This window comes from Ostrinia nubilalis, chromosome Z, assembly GCF_963855985.1.
Source record: "Ostrinia nubilalis chromosome Z, ilOstNubi1.1, whole genome shotgun sequence".
In the NCBI taxonomy this organism is placed as follows: Eukaryota; Metazoa; Arthropoda; class Insecta; order Lepidoptera; family Crambidae; genus Ostrinia; species Ostrinia nubilalis.
In genome coordinates, this window is record NC_087119.1 from 7,230,455 (window position 1) to 7,245,930 (window position 15,476).

General features: G+C 36.4%; 1 protein-coding gene across 1 annotated transcript in view; it reads left to right on the forward strand.

Moving 5' to 3' along the window:
- Nucleotides 1-15,476, forward strand: part of LOC135087060 (solute carrier family 7 member 14) — a gene marked incomplete at its 3' end in the record, with an annotated part of 134,445 nt that overhangs the window by 88,868 nt on the left and 30,101 nt on the right. Inside the window, exon 10 of the mRNA XM_063981907.1 lies at nt 11,731-11,885. Within this exon, the coding sequence (XP_063837977.1) occupies nt 11,731-11,885 (155 nt within the window). The remainder of the gene's footprint in view (nt 1-11,730; nt 11,886-15,476) is intronic.

Below are 15,476 nucleotides of genomic sequence, written 5' to 3' on the forward strand. Positions count from 1 at the left end.
TTTTTTCTGAGCAATACGCAGTCCAATGTTGTAAATATTTTTGTCTCTTACTTATTAACAATCCAATATGCCAATAACTATGTATAGGCTAATTACTATAGCAATCACCTACCTCAATCAAGATTTGTCAAAGTTTAATTATTTATTACACTGCCCTTTAAATATGCATTATTTTAGAAAATTTTGTGGTGAGAATCGATGGTGTTTTCGTATTTGCCATATTTTTTTTTAAACTTATTATTCTCAAATACTTACCTAAAATTAAACAAAAATATTCTAGGGACGTTACATTATAAAGTTCCGCTGGTCTTGTCGATGTCGAGTTTCGTGTCTGTGCATAATCTGCAGCGTATAAGTGACACACATTTTAGATGTACATAAGACCTATGTAAAAAGTATTAACGTAGTCGCGCGTAGTAGGGTAGTAGAGTTCGCTTGTCTCTACATTGTAAAACAAAGTCACTCCATCTGTATGTTACTTTATACGTTAAGATCTTTTAAACTACGTTACGCTTCCACAATAGACAGAGTAAAAGAAGGTACAGTCAGCGTCAAATAAGTAGTTCGTGACACCCAAAGTGGCCAAAAAGTTGACATCATCATCTGAAATCTTCGGAAATAGGACATCCACTGAACATTATGCCTCCCTCAATGACTTCCACATCGCACGATTAGTGGCCTGTATCCAGCCTTACAACACAACCTTATTCCAATTGTAACAAAGACGTGTTGCGAACTTTTTGGCTACTTTGGGTGTTAAACTGACTGTACCAAAATAATATTAATCTATCGAGATAAAATAGGTTAGAGGCTGTACATATGTACAGACTACCTACATTCATGTAAATTTAACCTTTTTTTGATCATTTAGAAATATGTTAACTTGATTTTAACAAAGGTCTGATTTTTTATTTATGTTTATGCCGTCTGTCCGTTACACCCTGCATCCCCTTTGTTCTAATTATGCCTCGCTTAAATAACAAATTGCGGAGGGCAAATTGTGGCTAATGGCCAACTCTCCCCTTTTTAATGAATTTCACGCAAAATTCTTGAGCGAGGTAGAAGTAGGTATAGGCATTTTGACTTTGACTTTGATAACAGTAGTAACAAATTGAACAGACAATAACAGTCTTTACGCTTAAGCCAAACCAACGCGTGCAGATCGAGTTGGCAATAGCCATCACTGCGCGTGCATAGCCAATCACAGAACTCGCGTCCTGTCGCGTCTCCTGTCATCGCCGACGTATTCTGCACGCATTGGTTTGGCTGAAGCTTTAGTAGAATAATCAAGGTAAACTGGTCTAGTAGAGATACCTTTTTGATTAGCCTTTGCTTGCAGTAACCATTTTAATGCGAAGACCTGATTTTTAGTTTTAACCATCCGAATGCGCTGTTGAAAGTATGAACTCAAGATACTAACAAATATAAAAAAAATGGTAGTGTGGTGTAAAAAGAAAGGCAGAGAGAGGAAATATTAAATTAAAAGTAATCCAACCTTTTGCGATAAAAATATGATCATTACGATCGTACTTAAATTAATTGGGGTTCTTCCTACTCTTGCTCCATATCAAATACATCTGTAGATAATTAAAATTGAAGCTTTTCCAAAGCAATCAAAATGTTAAATTAAAAACAGAAACCTTAAGATATGATAAGAAACCACCAACCTTCAATATTTCTTAGTGAGGTATGTCGAACACGCTTCGATCTCGGAATCCCCACAAGTTCTTATTAACTTGAAATCAATTCGCAATTAGGCTTTGATTGAGGATGTTCAATGAAATGTATTTTCAGATTCACTTCATAAGGTACAAGGTGAGTATGGCGTAGGTAGCGTGAGATTAATGTACCATTAAAAAAATTCGTAGGTATCTAAAATATAACTCAAAGGTGACTGACTGACTGACTGACTGACATAGTGATCTATCATAACGCACAGCTCAAACCACTGGACGGATCAAGCTGAAATTTGGCATGCAGGTAGATGTTATGACGTAGACATCCGCTAAGAAAGGATTTTACGAAATTCCACACCTAAGGGGGAAAACGGGATCCACGCGTACGAAGTCGTGGGCGGCCGCTAGTTCATTCATAATTTGGCTTTAGAACTTGTCCAGATGACGCGTTTTTTTTCGCGCGTTTTCTTTCAGATAGTACTGGTACTAGGTTCCAGTTAAAATTACTATACCCCAGTAGATAGTAGACTACGGGTGTCTATGGATGATGGTAATCACTTACCATCAGGTGATCCGTCTGCTCGTTTGCCTCCTGTCACTTAAAAAAAATATCATAAACATCGTACAGATGCAGTCGTGCATTTTTTTACTAGTGCATGTGGACCGAATCTAGTAAGTTCCTCATGATCGCACGAATACAAACGTGTCATAAGGATGGCCTTCCGTAATTATTGTACTTGCTTGTTGTTACCGATACAGTACACCATTATATTAGCTAAACCCATAAGAAGCTGTTGTTGAAGTGTTTAGGACATGTGAATACATTGACGAAACTGTTCACTGATATAATTATAACTAGCGGCCGCCCACGACTTCATGCGCGTGGGTCCCGTTTTACCCCCTGAGGGGTGGAGTTTCGTAAAATCCTTTCTTAGTGAGCACCTACGTTCTAAAAGGAACCCTCATTCAAAATTTGAGACTCCTAGCACTTGCATTTTCTGAGATTACCTTTCGCTTTTAAATATAGATAATATGAATCAATCTTTAGAAAATATTTTACTAAAAACATTGTTATTTTGTCACAAGTCTTTATCACTGTTCCTTTCAATGTAACAAGTTGATATTGACCTAGTTCCCTCACCTCGACTGAATCGTGTAAATTGATTGTCTTGTCTCGGACAGTAACTTTAAATAGAATCGGTTAAACGTCTAATTTTAGCGATTTTGTCGCCAAAATCGATATCTCGAGACAAAGAGGACCGATTGTATTGAAGCAACAATGTTTACACTTTGATGGATTTCTAATGGAGACAGATTTAAGGACGTAGCACATTTATCAACCCGGAAAGGGATCGTAACCGTATCAACTCGAGGCGGTCAGTATTCTTTGCATGAAACTCCATACTGCAACGCATACTTATCCGCACCGTAACGTAAACGCCTCGCCTCGCGGTTGGCAGCGTGCGAAAGGCGATGACAGCTCGCGAAAGGCGATACGGTGTTGATCCCTTTCCGAGTTGATAAATCTGCTATGACCTTTAAGGTCATTCGTATCTACCGTGAGTAAGGATTAATGTAATTTTTATAGACGACAGTATTAGAATAAAATTTTTTATTGCAAAATAGCTTTTATAACAACGATTTCAATGTTTAGGTTTGCGTGCTGTCATCTACACTATTCTGTAAAGAATCAAACAGAGACATTTAATAACTTACTGTACTTTTTTACCGGACAGTAAATACTTGTTTCATAAAACCAAATATCATTGCAATAAACCAATACCTCATTCCACTATCGTAATATCATAAAACCTATCTCTCATATTTTCACGAATGGAAAAACCACTTTTGTAGGCGATATTGGTGATTTTTACCCAATATAGTTACAATCCAAATCGTTTCCAAATCGTCTTATTTATGAATCAATGTTAAATGAAGAACTAAAAAGTCAATGAATGAGCAAAGAAATGTTACTTAACTAATTGTGAAAAATATTCTGAAATCAAAGATGTTTACTTCAAAAGAAAAAATAAAAACCCAATGATTCCATAAAAGCTTTTAACAACGATGTTTATTTTCTTATTTCTCAAAGCTATCTCAATAAAACGTTGTTTTTGTTTACTGCGACAGAAACTAATTAGACTAACTATTATTGAAACTTATCACATTAATTACTAAAATAGTCACAGCAATCTATTTACACAGTGCTATTTGAAACCAGACTAGATAAATAACACACGAAATGACAAAATAAATGCAGAGAAAAAAAAACATTAAACACACATAATATTACTAAAGTTCGTGACACCCAAAGTGGCCAAAAAGTTGATAACACAACTTTAATCCAAACAAAAACGTATTGCAAACTTTTTGGATGCTTCCCAAATAGTTCGTGACATCCATGTCACGAATTATTTGACGAACTGTAAACAACCTCTCAATACTTCAGCCCCCCTAGACAAAACGCACTTTTTGATCGAATCGAAAATCGTATCCGTTAAAACTCCATACAAAAAAAGGGCTTTTCGACCACTTTTCGACTGGTTTGCGATTATAATTTGCACTTTGTCTAGACCCACAGGAGATTTAATAACATAGCTATTTCAACCAAAATCAAGTTTCAAGGGTCAATCAAGGGTTGCACACCATCTTACTTTTACTTTGACAAACGTCAAAAATCTGTCAAACTCCAAAAAACACCGGTTATCGTCATAGTTACGGTCAAAGTTAGGTGGTGCAACTCAGCCTTAGTTTATAGTCATATCATGTCGTGACATTTGTAGGTCTGTGTCTAACTGTTAACAGTAAATTCGGTTAAATAAACAGTTAATCAGCTCTGAAAGCATTTTCAAGGTTGTGGCCAATATGGTCCAGTGCTTTTAGACTTGTTTAGCTGAGATCTTAGAGTGTGCGGAACGGGTAGGGTTGCCAGATATCCAGGATTTTCCTGGAATTTAATTAATCGATTTCTCACAAATTTGCAAACAACCGACTGCGTAAGCAACACGTGAGGGTGCAGTATCAATTTTCGCGGTGTAGAGACAAAAGGCACGTTGATAAAAAGTATGCCGAAAATCTTTTTGTGATGATTGTTCTGTCAAATCGATGATTTTTTTTTGTCTTTTTAAAATAAATATGTAGTCTAATCTCTCCAATTCTCTCTCCCACTCATAACAGAAACTTAACATAGGGGGTTTCCGGGACTACTTATTAATAATTTGAACAAAAAAAATCTTTTAATAGGGGCAGATTTCAACATCTTTTATCTCAAAAATAAAATTGCATCAGTTAAAAGTTCTTCGATGATTGAAAAATCAGCCCTAAATAAATCTTTTTTTTTGTTTATAAGAACGTACTGTATGTATTTTTATTTCTAAAATTCGTGAATTTATTTCTGGCAACCCTGGCCACGAGAGCAAGCATTGTGATCCTAAACAATAGCTTTACTCGAGCAGATGCTCCGTATGTCACCGGCATTTCGAATCACAACCTACCCTCAACACAGCATTGATTCATCGAATTGTATCGGTAATTTACTTACCTACCTACTTCAAGTGATTTGTATAAGTGACTATGTTTGTACTGTACTGTAAACTCGGTTCTTAAAAAGTTATTTCTTCAGAGAATAAATTACGTTTAAATATTAATTAAGGCGCCTTGAAACTGTTCTAATAATTTTGACTTAATTATACTCTTTACTCTATAGAGCCATTACTCTATCAAATAAAACCGAATACTTAACATTGAAGAACGCTTTGATTGAACTTTAGAAAATTGAGAAAGTCCATGATCTTAATGAACCGACATCACAAAAAGGAGTACCTATCTTTTAGAGGGCGAATTCCAATGAAACCCTAGTACACCCGTATTCACAAATATTACTATGAGGTCTCACTGTGCGGTTGGACGCACAGGGTGACACACGAACCAATCATCACAGAACTTTATTCAACGCTGTGCGTTCGATTTGTTGCTTCACTTACGCAAGCATCGTTTGTGTTAACATATTATGCCGTAACCCACAATGACGGAGGCCACGAAGCTGCACTATTTGATTTGCTAGTTTCTATTGACCCAGATTTAAATTGTAAAAGTCTCATGCAAATCAATATTGTAGCGCTATTATTAAATGCCTTTCCTAAGCTAGATATTGCATTTAATTTTATGAAGATGAATCTCAATTAATGTCCTCTTAAACTTGTCTTTGCGGATCTTGATTACTCTTTTAATTAATCCCTGAGTTAATGCCATCTTTTTCATAATAATCGTCGACGGTATAAAGAAACTTTCCTAAGATTAAAACGATCTTGCTATAATAGTTTCTTTAGTACGAAATACTCGGCAGCTCGTAGAGTTCATTATTTCATGTTACTTTAAATTTTGGAACTTATAAATGCTTATTTTGTTATTTTTGATTCGTTATATCACTACAAAGCTGCATTTCCTTTGAGTGGTAGGTTGTTAACTCGCTGTTGCAAGAAGATACGGTTTTACATAATAGGTATAGATTATGTAGGTACTTAATATTATAAAGCTGAAGAGTTTGTTTGTTTGGTTGAACGCGCTAATCTCAGTTACTACTGGTCCGATAGCCCATTTATCGAGGAAGGCTTTAGGCTATATAACATCACCCTACAGCCAATAGGCGTGAAGCAGTAAAGAAAAATGTTGCAAAAACGGGAAATATTTACTCAAACTATTTTCACGCGTACGAAGTAGCGGGCAAAGCTAGTAAGAAATAAAAGAAAATATCTTAAAAGACGTTGAAGATTATTTTTATACGAAGATGCATTCGTTATCACATCAAAAATTCTCAGAAAATTTCTCTCTTACATGTGCAAAGTGACAATAATAAATCGTTAGCATTTCGCGCTCGCATTTCTAGCTGGGAGCTGCATTCTGCTGGCGCTGGTGTTATGTAGCGATTTTTCGCGGTATTTTCCTTTTTTAAACGTTCCTGGAAGTGCTTTCACAGTACATATGAACATTAGTAGACTCACTACGGAAGTAGTTAACATTAAGTTACTTGTTAAATGTATGTTAAAAAGAAGCGACTCTAATCGCTAAGATTTTTTAAAAGCTAATTGATTCTTCTGCACTCCACTAAATTAGAGCCTAGGCCAATCAAAAATAATGATACATAAGCTATAAAAATATACTCAAATAGTAAAAATAATCATCAAGCCCATTGGGCCCGATCACACGAATTTTCCCGAGTAATTTTGTAACAAATCGGTCGCCCCGGCTAAATGGGAGTCGTTTATAGGCCGATTTGCCGCGTAATTACAAGCCAGCTGATTGCGGTCGCGATCAGCCGCCGCCATTATACCGCGCAGCCAAAAATAATGATAAGTAGAAAGATAAACGCCACTTAGCGCTAGGACTAGTAGAAACCACGTCAGAACTCAAACTTATAATGATACAATGACTAAAGACTGTTCAATTAGAACCTAAGATGAGTTGCAGCGCGGTGTGGCGCCGCGTCGCGTGATATGGCGAAATCTTTCGCTTGTTCCGCTTTTTGAAAGCTTAAATCCTGATATTATAGGTATTTTTTTGTGATCAGTACCAGTGTGACTCGATGGGAATTTGTTTCCCAACGAGTAAGAGGGTTACTCGTTTGGGTGTGACTCGTTGGGTTGGGAACAAGCGAAATCTTTGCGGTTCAGCACCTTAACCCATCGTGTGCTTTAGCTCTAAAGGCAAAGGCTGCTAGCGACCCTAGGATTAGAAGAAAGCACACAGTACGTCAACACTCCCAACTAATCATCTCAAAATAATGACTAAAGACTATTCAATAATCATCATACTTAAGTATTCATGTGAAACTTTGTGAGGATGGATGGATGGATTTTTGTTACCCTTTTACTGTTTTTAATGAGCGTCGTTTAGCGGGCGATTTTCAGCGTAATTCCAAGCCAGTTGATTGTGCCCGCGCCGATTAGCCGCCATTACACTATACGGCCAAAAATAACGATAAAGACCAATTAGAGGCCCTAGGATTAGTAGAAACCACACCTAGGACGCGAGCCACGTCACAATTCTAAATAATCCGCTTAAAATAATTACTTTAAACATAATTATTATACTTGTATCGTATCTATCTTACTAATATTTTAAACTGTATTTTGCCCACGGCTTCGTCCGCGTGAAATTCAGTTTGTTATAAAAGACATAATAACACTAGTTATAAAAATAAAATACTTTCTCTCTTCCTTTCAGAAGAGAAAAGAGCAAGGCACCTTATCTTTTTTCTCACCTCCTCTTAACGTTCATAAGAGTCAGTCGCCGGATTTCTCCAATAAAAATAAAATTAAATTAAAAAAAAAAACTTAAAATAAAATAAATACATATACAGGGTGTTAGGTAAATGGGTATATGAGCCGACACTAGCCCATGTTAACATGGGCATATAAATGGTATGGTGAAGTCAGAAATTTGATATCATCATTTTATTTTTTTTAATTTTCATACAAAATAAATTTTATAAAATACGATTTGTATGAAAAATAAAATAATTAAAATGAAGATATCAATTTTCTGACTCCACCATACCATTTATATGACCATGTTAACATGGGCTAGTGTCGGCTCATATACCCATTTACCTAACACCCTGTTTAACATTAACAACAAAAAAAATATAAAAACAAAAATATATTAAAAAAAACATTGTATTAACTATCATCATCATCATCATTTTTGTAAATATTATTGACTCACGTAGGTACTTTTACAGTTTGCTCGTACAAAATAGCGAGAAACTATTCCACTCTCTCTCAAAAAAAAAACTATTTAAGAAAGTCAACATATACATTTATCTCTAATTATCTGGTAATAACCAGATTAAAAAAAAAAGAAATACAGCTTTACATAAACATACCCTTAGGAACAAAAATAGTGCTATTCGCGTTCCATTTCAGCTAAAATATAAAAACATGGGTCTCAACGCGACATTTTTTACATGAGTTACATTATCCACCGCCACTGCCAGTCTGCTTGTGACCACGACTGCAGCATAGCAGCCGAAACGTCAAGCCCCATATAATAAATGTCGCATTGAGACCCTTGTTTCTCTATTTTAGTAATAAACAATGTTGTTTATTACTAAAATAGAGAAACAATTTATTTTTAAATAGCTTTCAAAAATGTATGTACATTTTTGAAAGCTATTTAAAAATCCCTTTATTTTGATACCCCACTCGATAGGTTTTGTTGACTTACATTTTCACAATATAGCGAATTTTCACTAACGTCATGTCTTAAGTGACATTTTGACGTGCGAATCATAAAAATCGGCCCATGCGTTTGGCCCAAAGGTATGTTCCTTTACATACATAGGCTGTTAACCTTTAACCGACGACGTGATTTTTTTGTCACGCCGTCTGCGACGTGCGGTCTGTGGGACCGCTATACTGTTTACTCAAAAAGTAATCATTTTTTGTATAAAAGTATATTGGTTTTATATTTTTTGAGAACATTAGAGTATTACAAATAAACGTACGTATAATTTGTGAGGAATCAATGTATATTATTTATTTAAATATGGCTAAAACTTTTTTGACCCTTAATTTCATTGAAATTACACTAGAGCTCCATAATACCTATATAACTTGTAAATTTTAATCAAAGCAAGAAAAACTATACTCCTTCCTAAATATAGTGAACATAATTAATAAAATAAAAATAAATGACACGTACATCACATGCACAAAAAAATTTTGACGTAGGGTAAACATTAGGCACAATCAGGACATTATTTTTTACCGCATGCCAAGCATTTTCGGTATGCATAGGTAACACCTGTAAGATAATTTCGTTTTCAATTTAGGTGGACTAAAATGTACGTCCTTTTTGCAGCTGGTGCAATGACATCAGGCTGATTTGGCATGTCAGAGCCTAGAATAGATGTCATTGTTTGCTTTACCACCCGTTTCGCGGTATTTTTTTACAGACTACCATCTTTTACATAATAATAAGTCCTAATATCAATATATCATTAGGAAATGTCTTTTGCTAGGTTGTGGTGGCCCAGGATCCATCAATTTTACAAAATATGAGTCGTCTAAAACAAAAACGCATGTTTTAGTATGGTACAAAAAAGTCACGTAGTCTGCGACGTGCGGTCCCACAGACCGCTGTTGAACTTTAAATCGAATTATCTTATCAAAACTGCCCTTATCGATGTAACCACTACCTGTAATCGCGTATGGGCAACTAAACTCGAAGGTACTGAGACGCTCGGGACACGGGAGTAAGTAGAACATTGCAATCCAGAAATTTCAAAAACCGGAGCGGTCTGTGAGACCGCACGTCGTCGGTTAAAGGTTAAACACATTACCACTCCTTTTCGTCGCGCAGTCGGGTAAAAAAGTGCTTCTGTCTCTAAAATATACTGTGGCGCTTGTTAGCACAGTTCCTGGAAACCGCGGCCCATTCACAAACCGACCCTGCAGTATTTGCTGCTCCAGAAAAATACTTAATTGACTCTAATTAGGTGTTGACCGCAGGAAATTCTTATTTACTGCTACCCTCAAATTTGCGCCGTCGTGTCCTAGTGATACCTACTGATAATAAGTGTCTAATAGACGTCATTAAATGTAATTTTTTTTTATTATTGAAGTTACTTTTCGGTGTCTTCAATTTACTTGTAACTTTTTAAGAGTAGTACGCCCTACGAGCCCTTACAGTGAGCATAGCCTGATTGTTCAAACGGTTCTCTGAATTCTATTCAATGAACTATTCTGAACAAGGCGAAAGTTTAAAATAATGATTCTCTATATCCCTGAAAAATCCCCATTGTATTTTGAAACCTTACTTCAAAAAACCCTAGCTCAGCGTCTCTATTCATTTGCAAAGCCGCTGGAATTGTTGGAAAACAGCTTTAGATAATTATTACCAAAGCTAATTACCAAATTAATAAAATTTCGATTTTGAATTTTGAATTTTTTTGCATTATTACCAAGCTATTTCCAAAGAAATAAAATTTAGATTTTGAAAAAAAATTACTAAAAAAAAAAAATCCAACAGATGTTGGATTTGGAGTAATTTACCTATTATACCTATCTAGGTATCTAGGAAATAAAAAGTTTTATGAACGATGTAAATATTTGTTTTTTAGCATTCGAAATGTATTGACAAATGATCTGTTTTCTTGAACGTCTGGTCACTGGTTGTATAAATAGACGGATGTATGACGTTTAAAAGGACGGAGCGGAGGACGCCCCCTCTTTGGCGAAATTCCTCGGATAATTGCATTCCGAAGATGTCATAGAGACGACCGGCGTGTTTTCGCACGCTTCACTTGTTACTGGTTGAGCGTTTTTAATAAAATATTGTTTACATTTGGGCAATTTATCAGCAACATCATTTGTTACCCTCGCAATTTTACATAAATAAGTTCATGGGTCAATTACTCTTACTCTAGTTTTAAGTCGACATTACGAAAATGGCTCATACAAAATGTCTTCTATACCTAAAATTGACGAATTTCTAAATAATCAATCTTCTAATGTAATGTAATTTAATAGTATGACATTTTATTAATTTTGTAATGAATTTTTGTATGCTACAATTCAGCTAAATGTGCAATGCTCAATTAAACTTAAAACACTTATGTATGTACCACATTTATTACAAATAAATATATTCTATTCTATTCTATTCTATTCAATTATTTTAGTGTAATAGGAGACCGTAGCCTTATAAGCCTTTTAACCGCCTCTGTGGTCTAGTGGTAAGGCCACCTGCTTCAGACGCAGAGGTCCTGGGTTTGATTCCCAGTGGGGGCAGATTTTTTTGTTCGGTTTGGTTGGTGGTATGGCTTGTTCTAAGTCCGCTTTGCTAGCTACCACCATCTTACCTAAGCCTGTCGCCATAACAACAATGTTAACAGCATTGTGGTGTTTCGGCAGTTATAATAACCAGTTCCTCCGTGGTTGAGGATTCCGGGTGAGGCTCGTTTCCATCTTCGGCCTGATCATCACTTACCATCAGGTGAGATACAGGCCAAGAGCTTCCTCGTTGTGGATAAACAAAAACGTTTTTTCTCCAGGTACCCTGTTGGCCTACACCCTGGTGTCTGCTTGCGTGCTGATCCTACGCTATCAGCCCACGTCTACCAACCTAATCGAGCTGCTGCCCCAAAGCCTGAGGACCCCCGTAGAGCCTGAAGGAACTGCGTCTGGCCAACGCGAAACCAGCTTTGCGGTAAGTCATAAATATTGAGCTTCTAAGTACGAGTAACCTACAATAAACAGTCGTCTTATTTTTTCTGTTTAGCCTGAAGGTTAACTATACGGTCAACAGAGTTCGCCTTACGTATACCAATTTATATGGAACTAAAGATAGTAAGAAGTAAATAAACAGACGTTAAATACGAATTCTTCTGAAATTCGTTGAAGTAGTTTCAAGACAGTAGTCAAAAATGTTCAAATGTTCTTTTCATTCTGAATATTTAATTATAAGACATTATGTGACTGTGCCTTACATTATAGAACTGTGTTAGTTTGAATTTTTACTTTTTCGGATGGACATTGCTGATAGCCGTAAGCGGCTTTTTCAGCTTCACCGGACAATAGGTGAGCGCAGATGGCTCTCAACCTTTAGTCTAAGTTCATAGACTGCAGGACAAGTTCTGCTTTTTAAAAAAAATGTACCTTTATCAGATTTTAAACGACACTATTATGCTATTATTGAAAGCTTCTGATACGATAACCTGTCAGAACCGGATATCGGTAATTATTTTAGAAGTCGAGATAGTAAGAACAAACTTGAGGTGATTAATGGCTCCGATTGTGGAGTTGTGTTCTAGACGTCCCAATAATAGAACCAGTCTTAGATTATCTATAGACAGATTAGTCAGTCAAAACATATCTTTAAATTAAAATCTTCTATGATAAACCTTCTACTAGGCGAGCTTGGTCACGTATTGCGCATGTAAATAAATCAGTCTAACTGGTATTTCGAAGACATCATAAAGGTAGCAGGAAGGCGCTGAATGAAGGCTGTTACCAACCGGCCATTGTGGAAATCATTGGAGGAGGCATATGTTTAGCTGTGGACGTCCTGAACTGAACGGCTGGACGGCTGAAATTTTATTTTGTGACAACAACCATGGTGGGACTCGCGTCACATCCTCCTATCGCTCCCAAACGACTAAACTAGGTAGTTGTTGATACTTATGAATAAATTAATGACCAATGTCCCGTTTTTGTAGTAATACATTTGTCCTTGGAGCTAGACCATGAGTTCAAGCCGAAAGTAGCTTTGCATTGTAAAAACAATAAGTACTTGCTAGTTCTTTTGGTAGCATTATAGTTCTTATTCTAAAAGACTTAAAGTACACAAAATTTCATTCAAACTTCACTAGGATTACAGTGACCAGCGGCACGGAAGCTTTCATTTGCCGCGTAAGCTCGTTAATCGATTCGATAGTCGTTCGAAATTGGAAATCCGTTTGAAAGCTGTTGGTCCCAATTCTAGTGGTCTCGTCTCCATATTGATACTCTTCATTTTACACTTTAATATTGTACGTGGAATCACTCATATTTAATTTTTCAAATCCATCGAATTCGGAAAGTAGCTACTTTCCGAATTTGAAGGTGTAACAATGTCTACTCTGATGTAGATTCATCTATGACATATCTACATCTTTGAAGATTTAGTTATGAAGAGTAATTAATAAAGTAAGACGACCGTTTTTACAATTTCCCTCACCGGAAGACTCCCACTCCAACTCGATTATCTCGAGATAGGCTGCACTTCCTTTTCACGGGAAGCCCACAAGACACGTCCGGTCTTTGAAGAAAACAATATTGACCCCCTTAGATATCAAAGGCCAAGAGTTAATATCGTTATTCAAATGTTTGCCCCAACGTTGGTGCCAACGACACACATCGTACATGGATCTAGAAAATAGTATTGGCACCAATGTTGGGACATATTCACGCTGCCTCTGACGGGACGGGGTTGGTAAACACCTAACGAACCGATCAACGTTGGTACAAGTGTTTGCAGCAAATTGTGGCGCCGGTGTAACAGACAGATCGAATTCAAACTATGTGTTCCAAGTACGCTTTTCATTGCCACTGTCCTCCCTCTAATTCGTCTGAAAGAGCTCGCAATTTCGGTAGCGGTTTCTAGTAATTCTTTCTAGGTTACTAGATTTTATGTCATGTATTGCCTATTTTTTACATATACCCTCCTTATTAATAAAAAGTTACACTTAGGATGAACACTGGACTAATATGACATTTCCATACTAAATGAAAACTTAAGCCAGAGTTCAACTAGCGTAGACAGTCTTTGAATAGAAAACCAGTGAATTTTATCTTTGAAACAATAATCAATTTTCTAATGCGTCTAGCTTAATGTGAACACTGCTGATAGGCCAGTAGTATTACTATTAAATTCTGTACTATACCTACTCGTAGTAATGAACCTCCCTAAATATGAGGTATTAATTAAAGCTCATATTTTAAAGCTAATAAACTCAAGATAAGATTGAAGCAAGTCTCGAATCTATTATTCTATTCATATCGTAACGTGTCTTTTTATATCACGGGCCGACAAATACTGGAATAGTATAGTTCCCTTCGAGGGCAATTTACCCGAGTTTCCTGGAGGTGTGAATCAGGGATGTTAAGGATATGAAGTTTCGGTTATGGATACGGCTACGGATATTAGAATATTATTATACCGTCTTTGGTTACGGTTACGGATATGAAATCATTTCGGACTATCCGAAAGTTTCGGATAATTTCGGTTAAGGATATTAGAATTTAAAAAATGTAAAATTCAAATAGCAAGACGCTGCGCGACCCACATAGCCACTTTATGTACTATGACGACACCTATGATAAAGGTTAAACAGGCAGGGATATTAGATGGTGCCAGGTAACGCCAGACAAGTAACAAATATTAAAAAATATTAAGATTTAGACTGCGCCTTTATCCGAAACTATCGGAAACTTTTGAATCGGTTTCGGTAACGGATATTTTTTTCGGATATCCCATAGTTTCGGTTACGGTTATGAATATCCATAACATCCCTGGTGTGAATCCCTTTGTCCCCATGCGCCTAGGGGACATGTGGCGTACAATACAACGCTCTAGGAATTAATCTAACAAAATAGGATTACCGTTGTTTGACATGGCTGACGCGATGCTGTGGGAAGCAATTACCAGAGAAGCATTATGTGATGTAGCAAATACGATACAACGTTTGCTTCTGTCGCCATTGTCTAAAAGTAACACAAGTTAATATAATGTCATGAACAAAATAGAATACTCGTCAGACTCAGGTCCTAACCACAGTTTACTTAAGACATAGTTTGTAAACCTAACTTTCAAACTTAGTAAGAATTTACACTAGGTACACTAAACTCGGAGGTTCAATTTGGTTAAACAGTTGACAGCACATGAGAAAATGTATTTTTGTTGCAAACTCGCTCTTATCAACTGTGTAAGATACCGCAGTGGGTAACTTGATGTGCTCCCCGTATTACAGGCTTGAATCAACCCGATTGTCCGAAGAAAAATATAATTTCACGCTTCGCAGGACACGTTACAGTCGGTCTCATCGTGAGACCTTACAAGCTTGACCTTAGACTTTACAACATTTTGTCATTAAAAAAGAAAATGAATAATTTTCCAATGGCAAGTCTTACTTAAACAACCTTATTTTGAGTTTGAAATACCATTATCAACTAGTAGGTATTGATATTTTTTTACCGCCGCTTTAAACGAAACAACGACATCCTGGGCATAAACCCAGACGACGAGTAAAAACTTTACGAG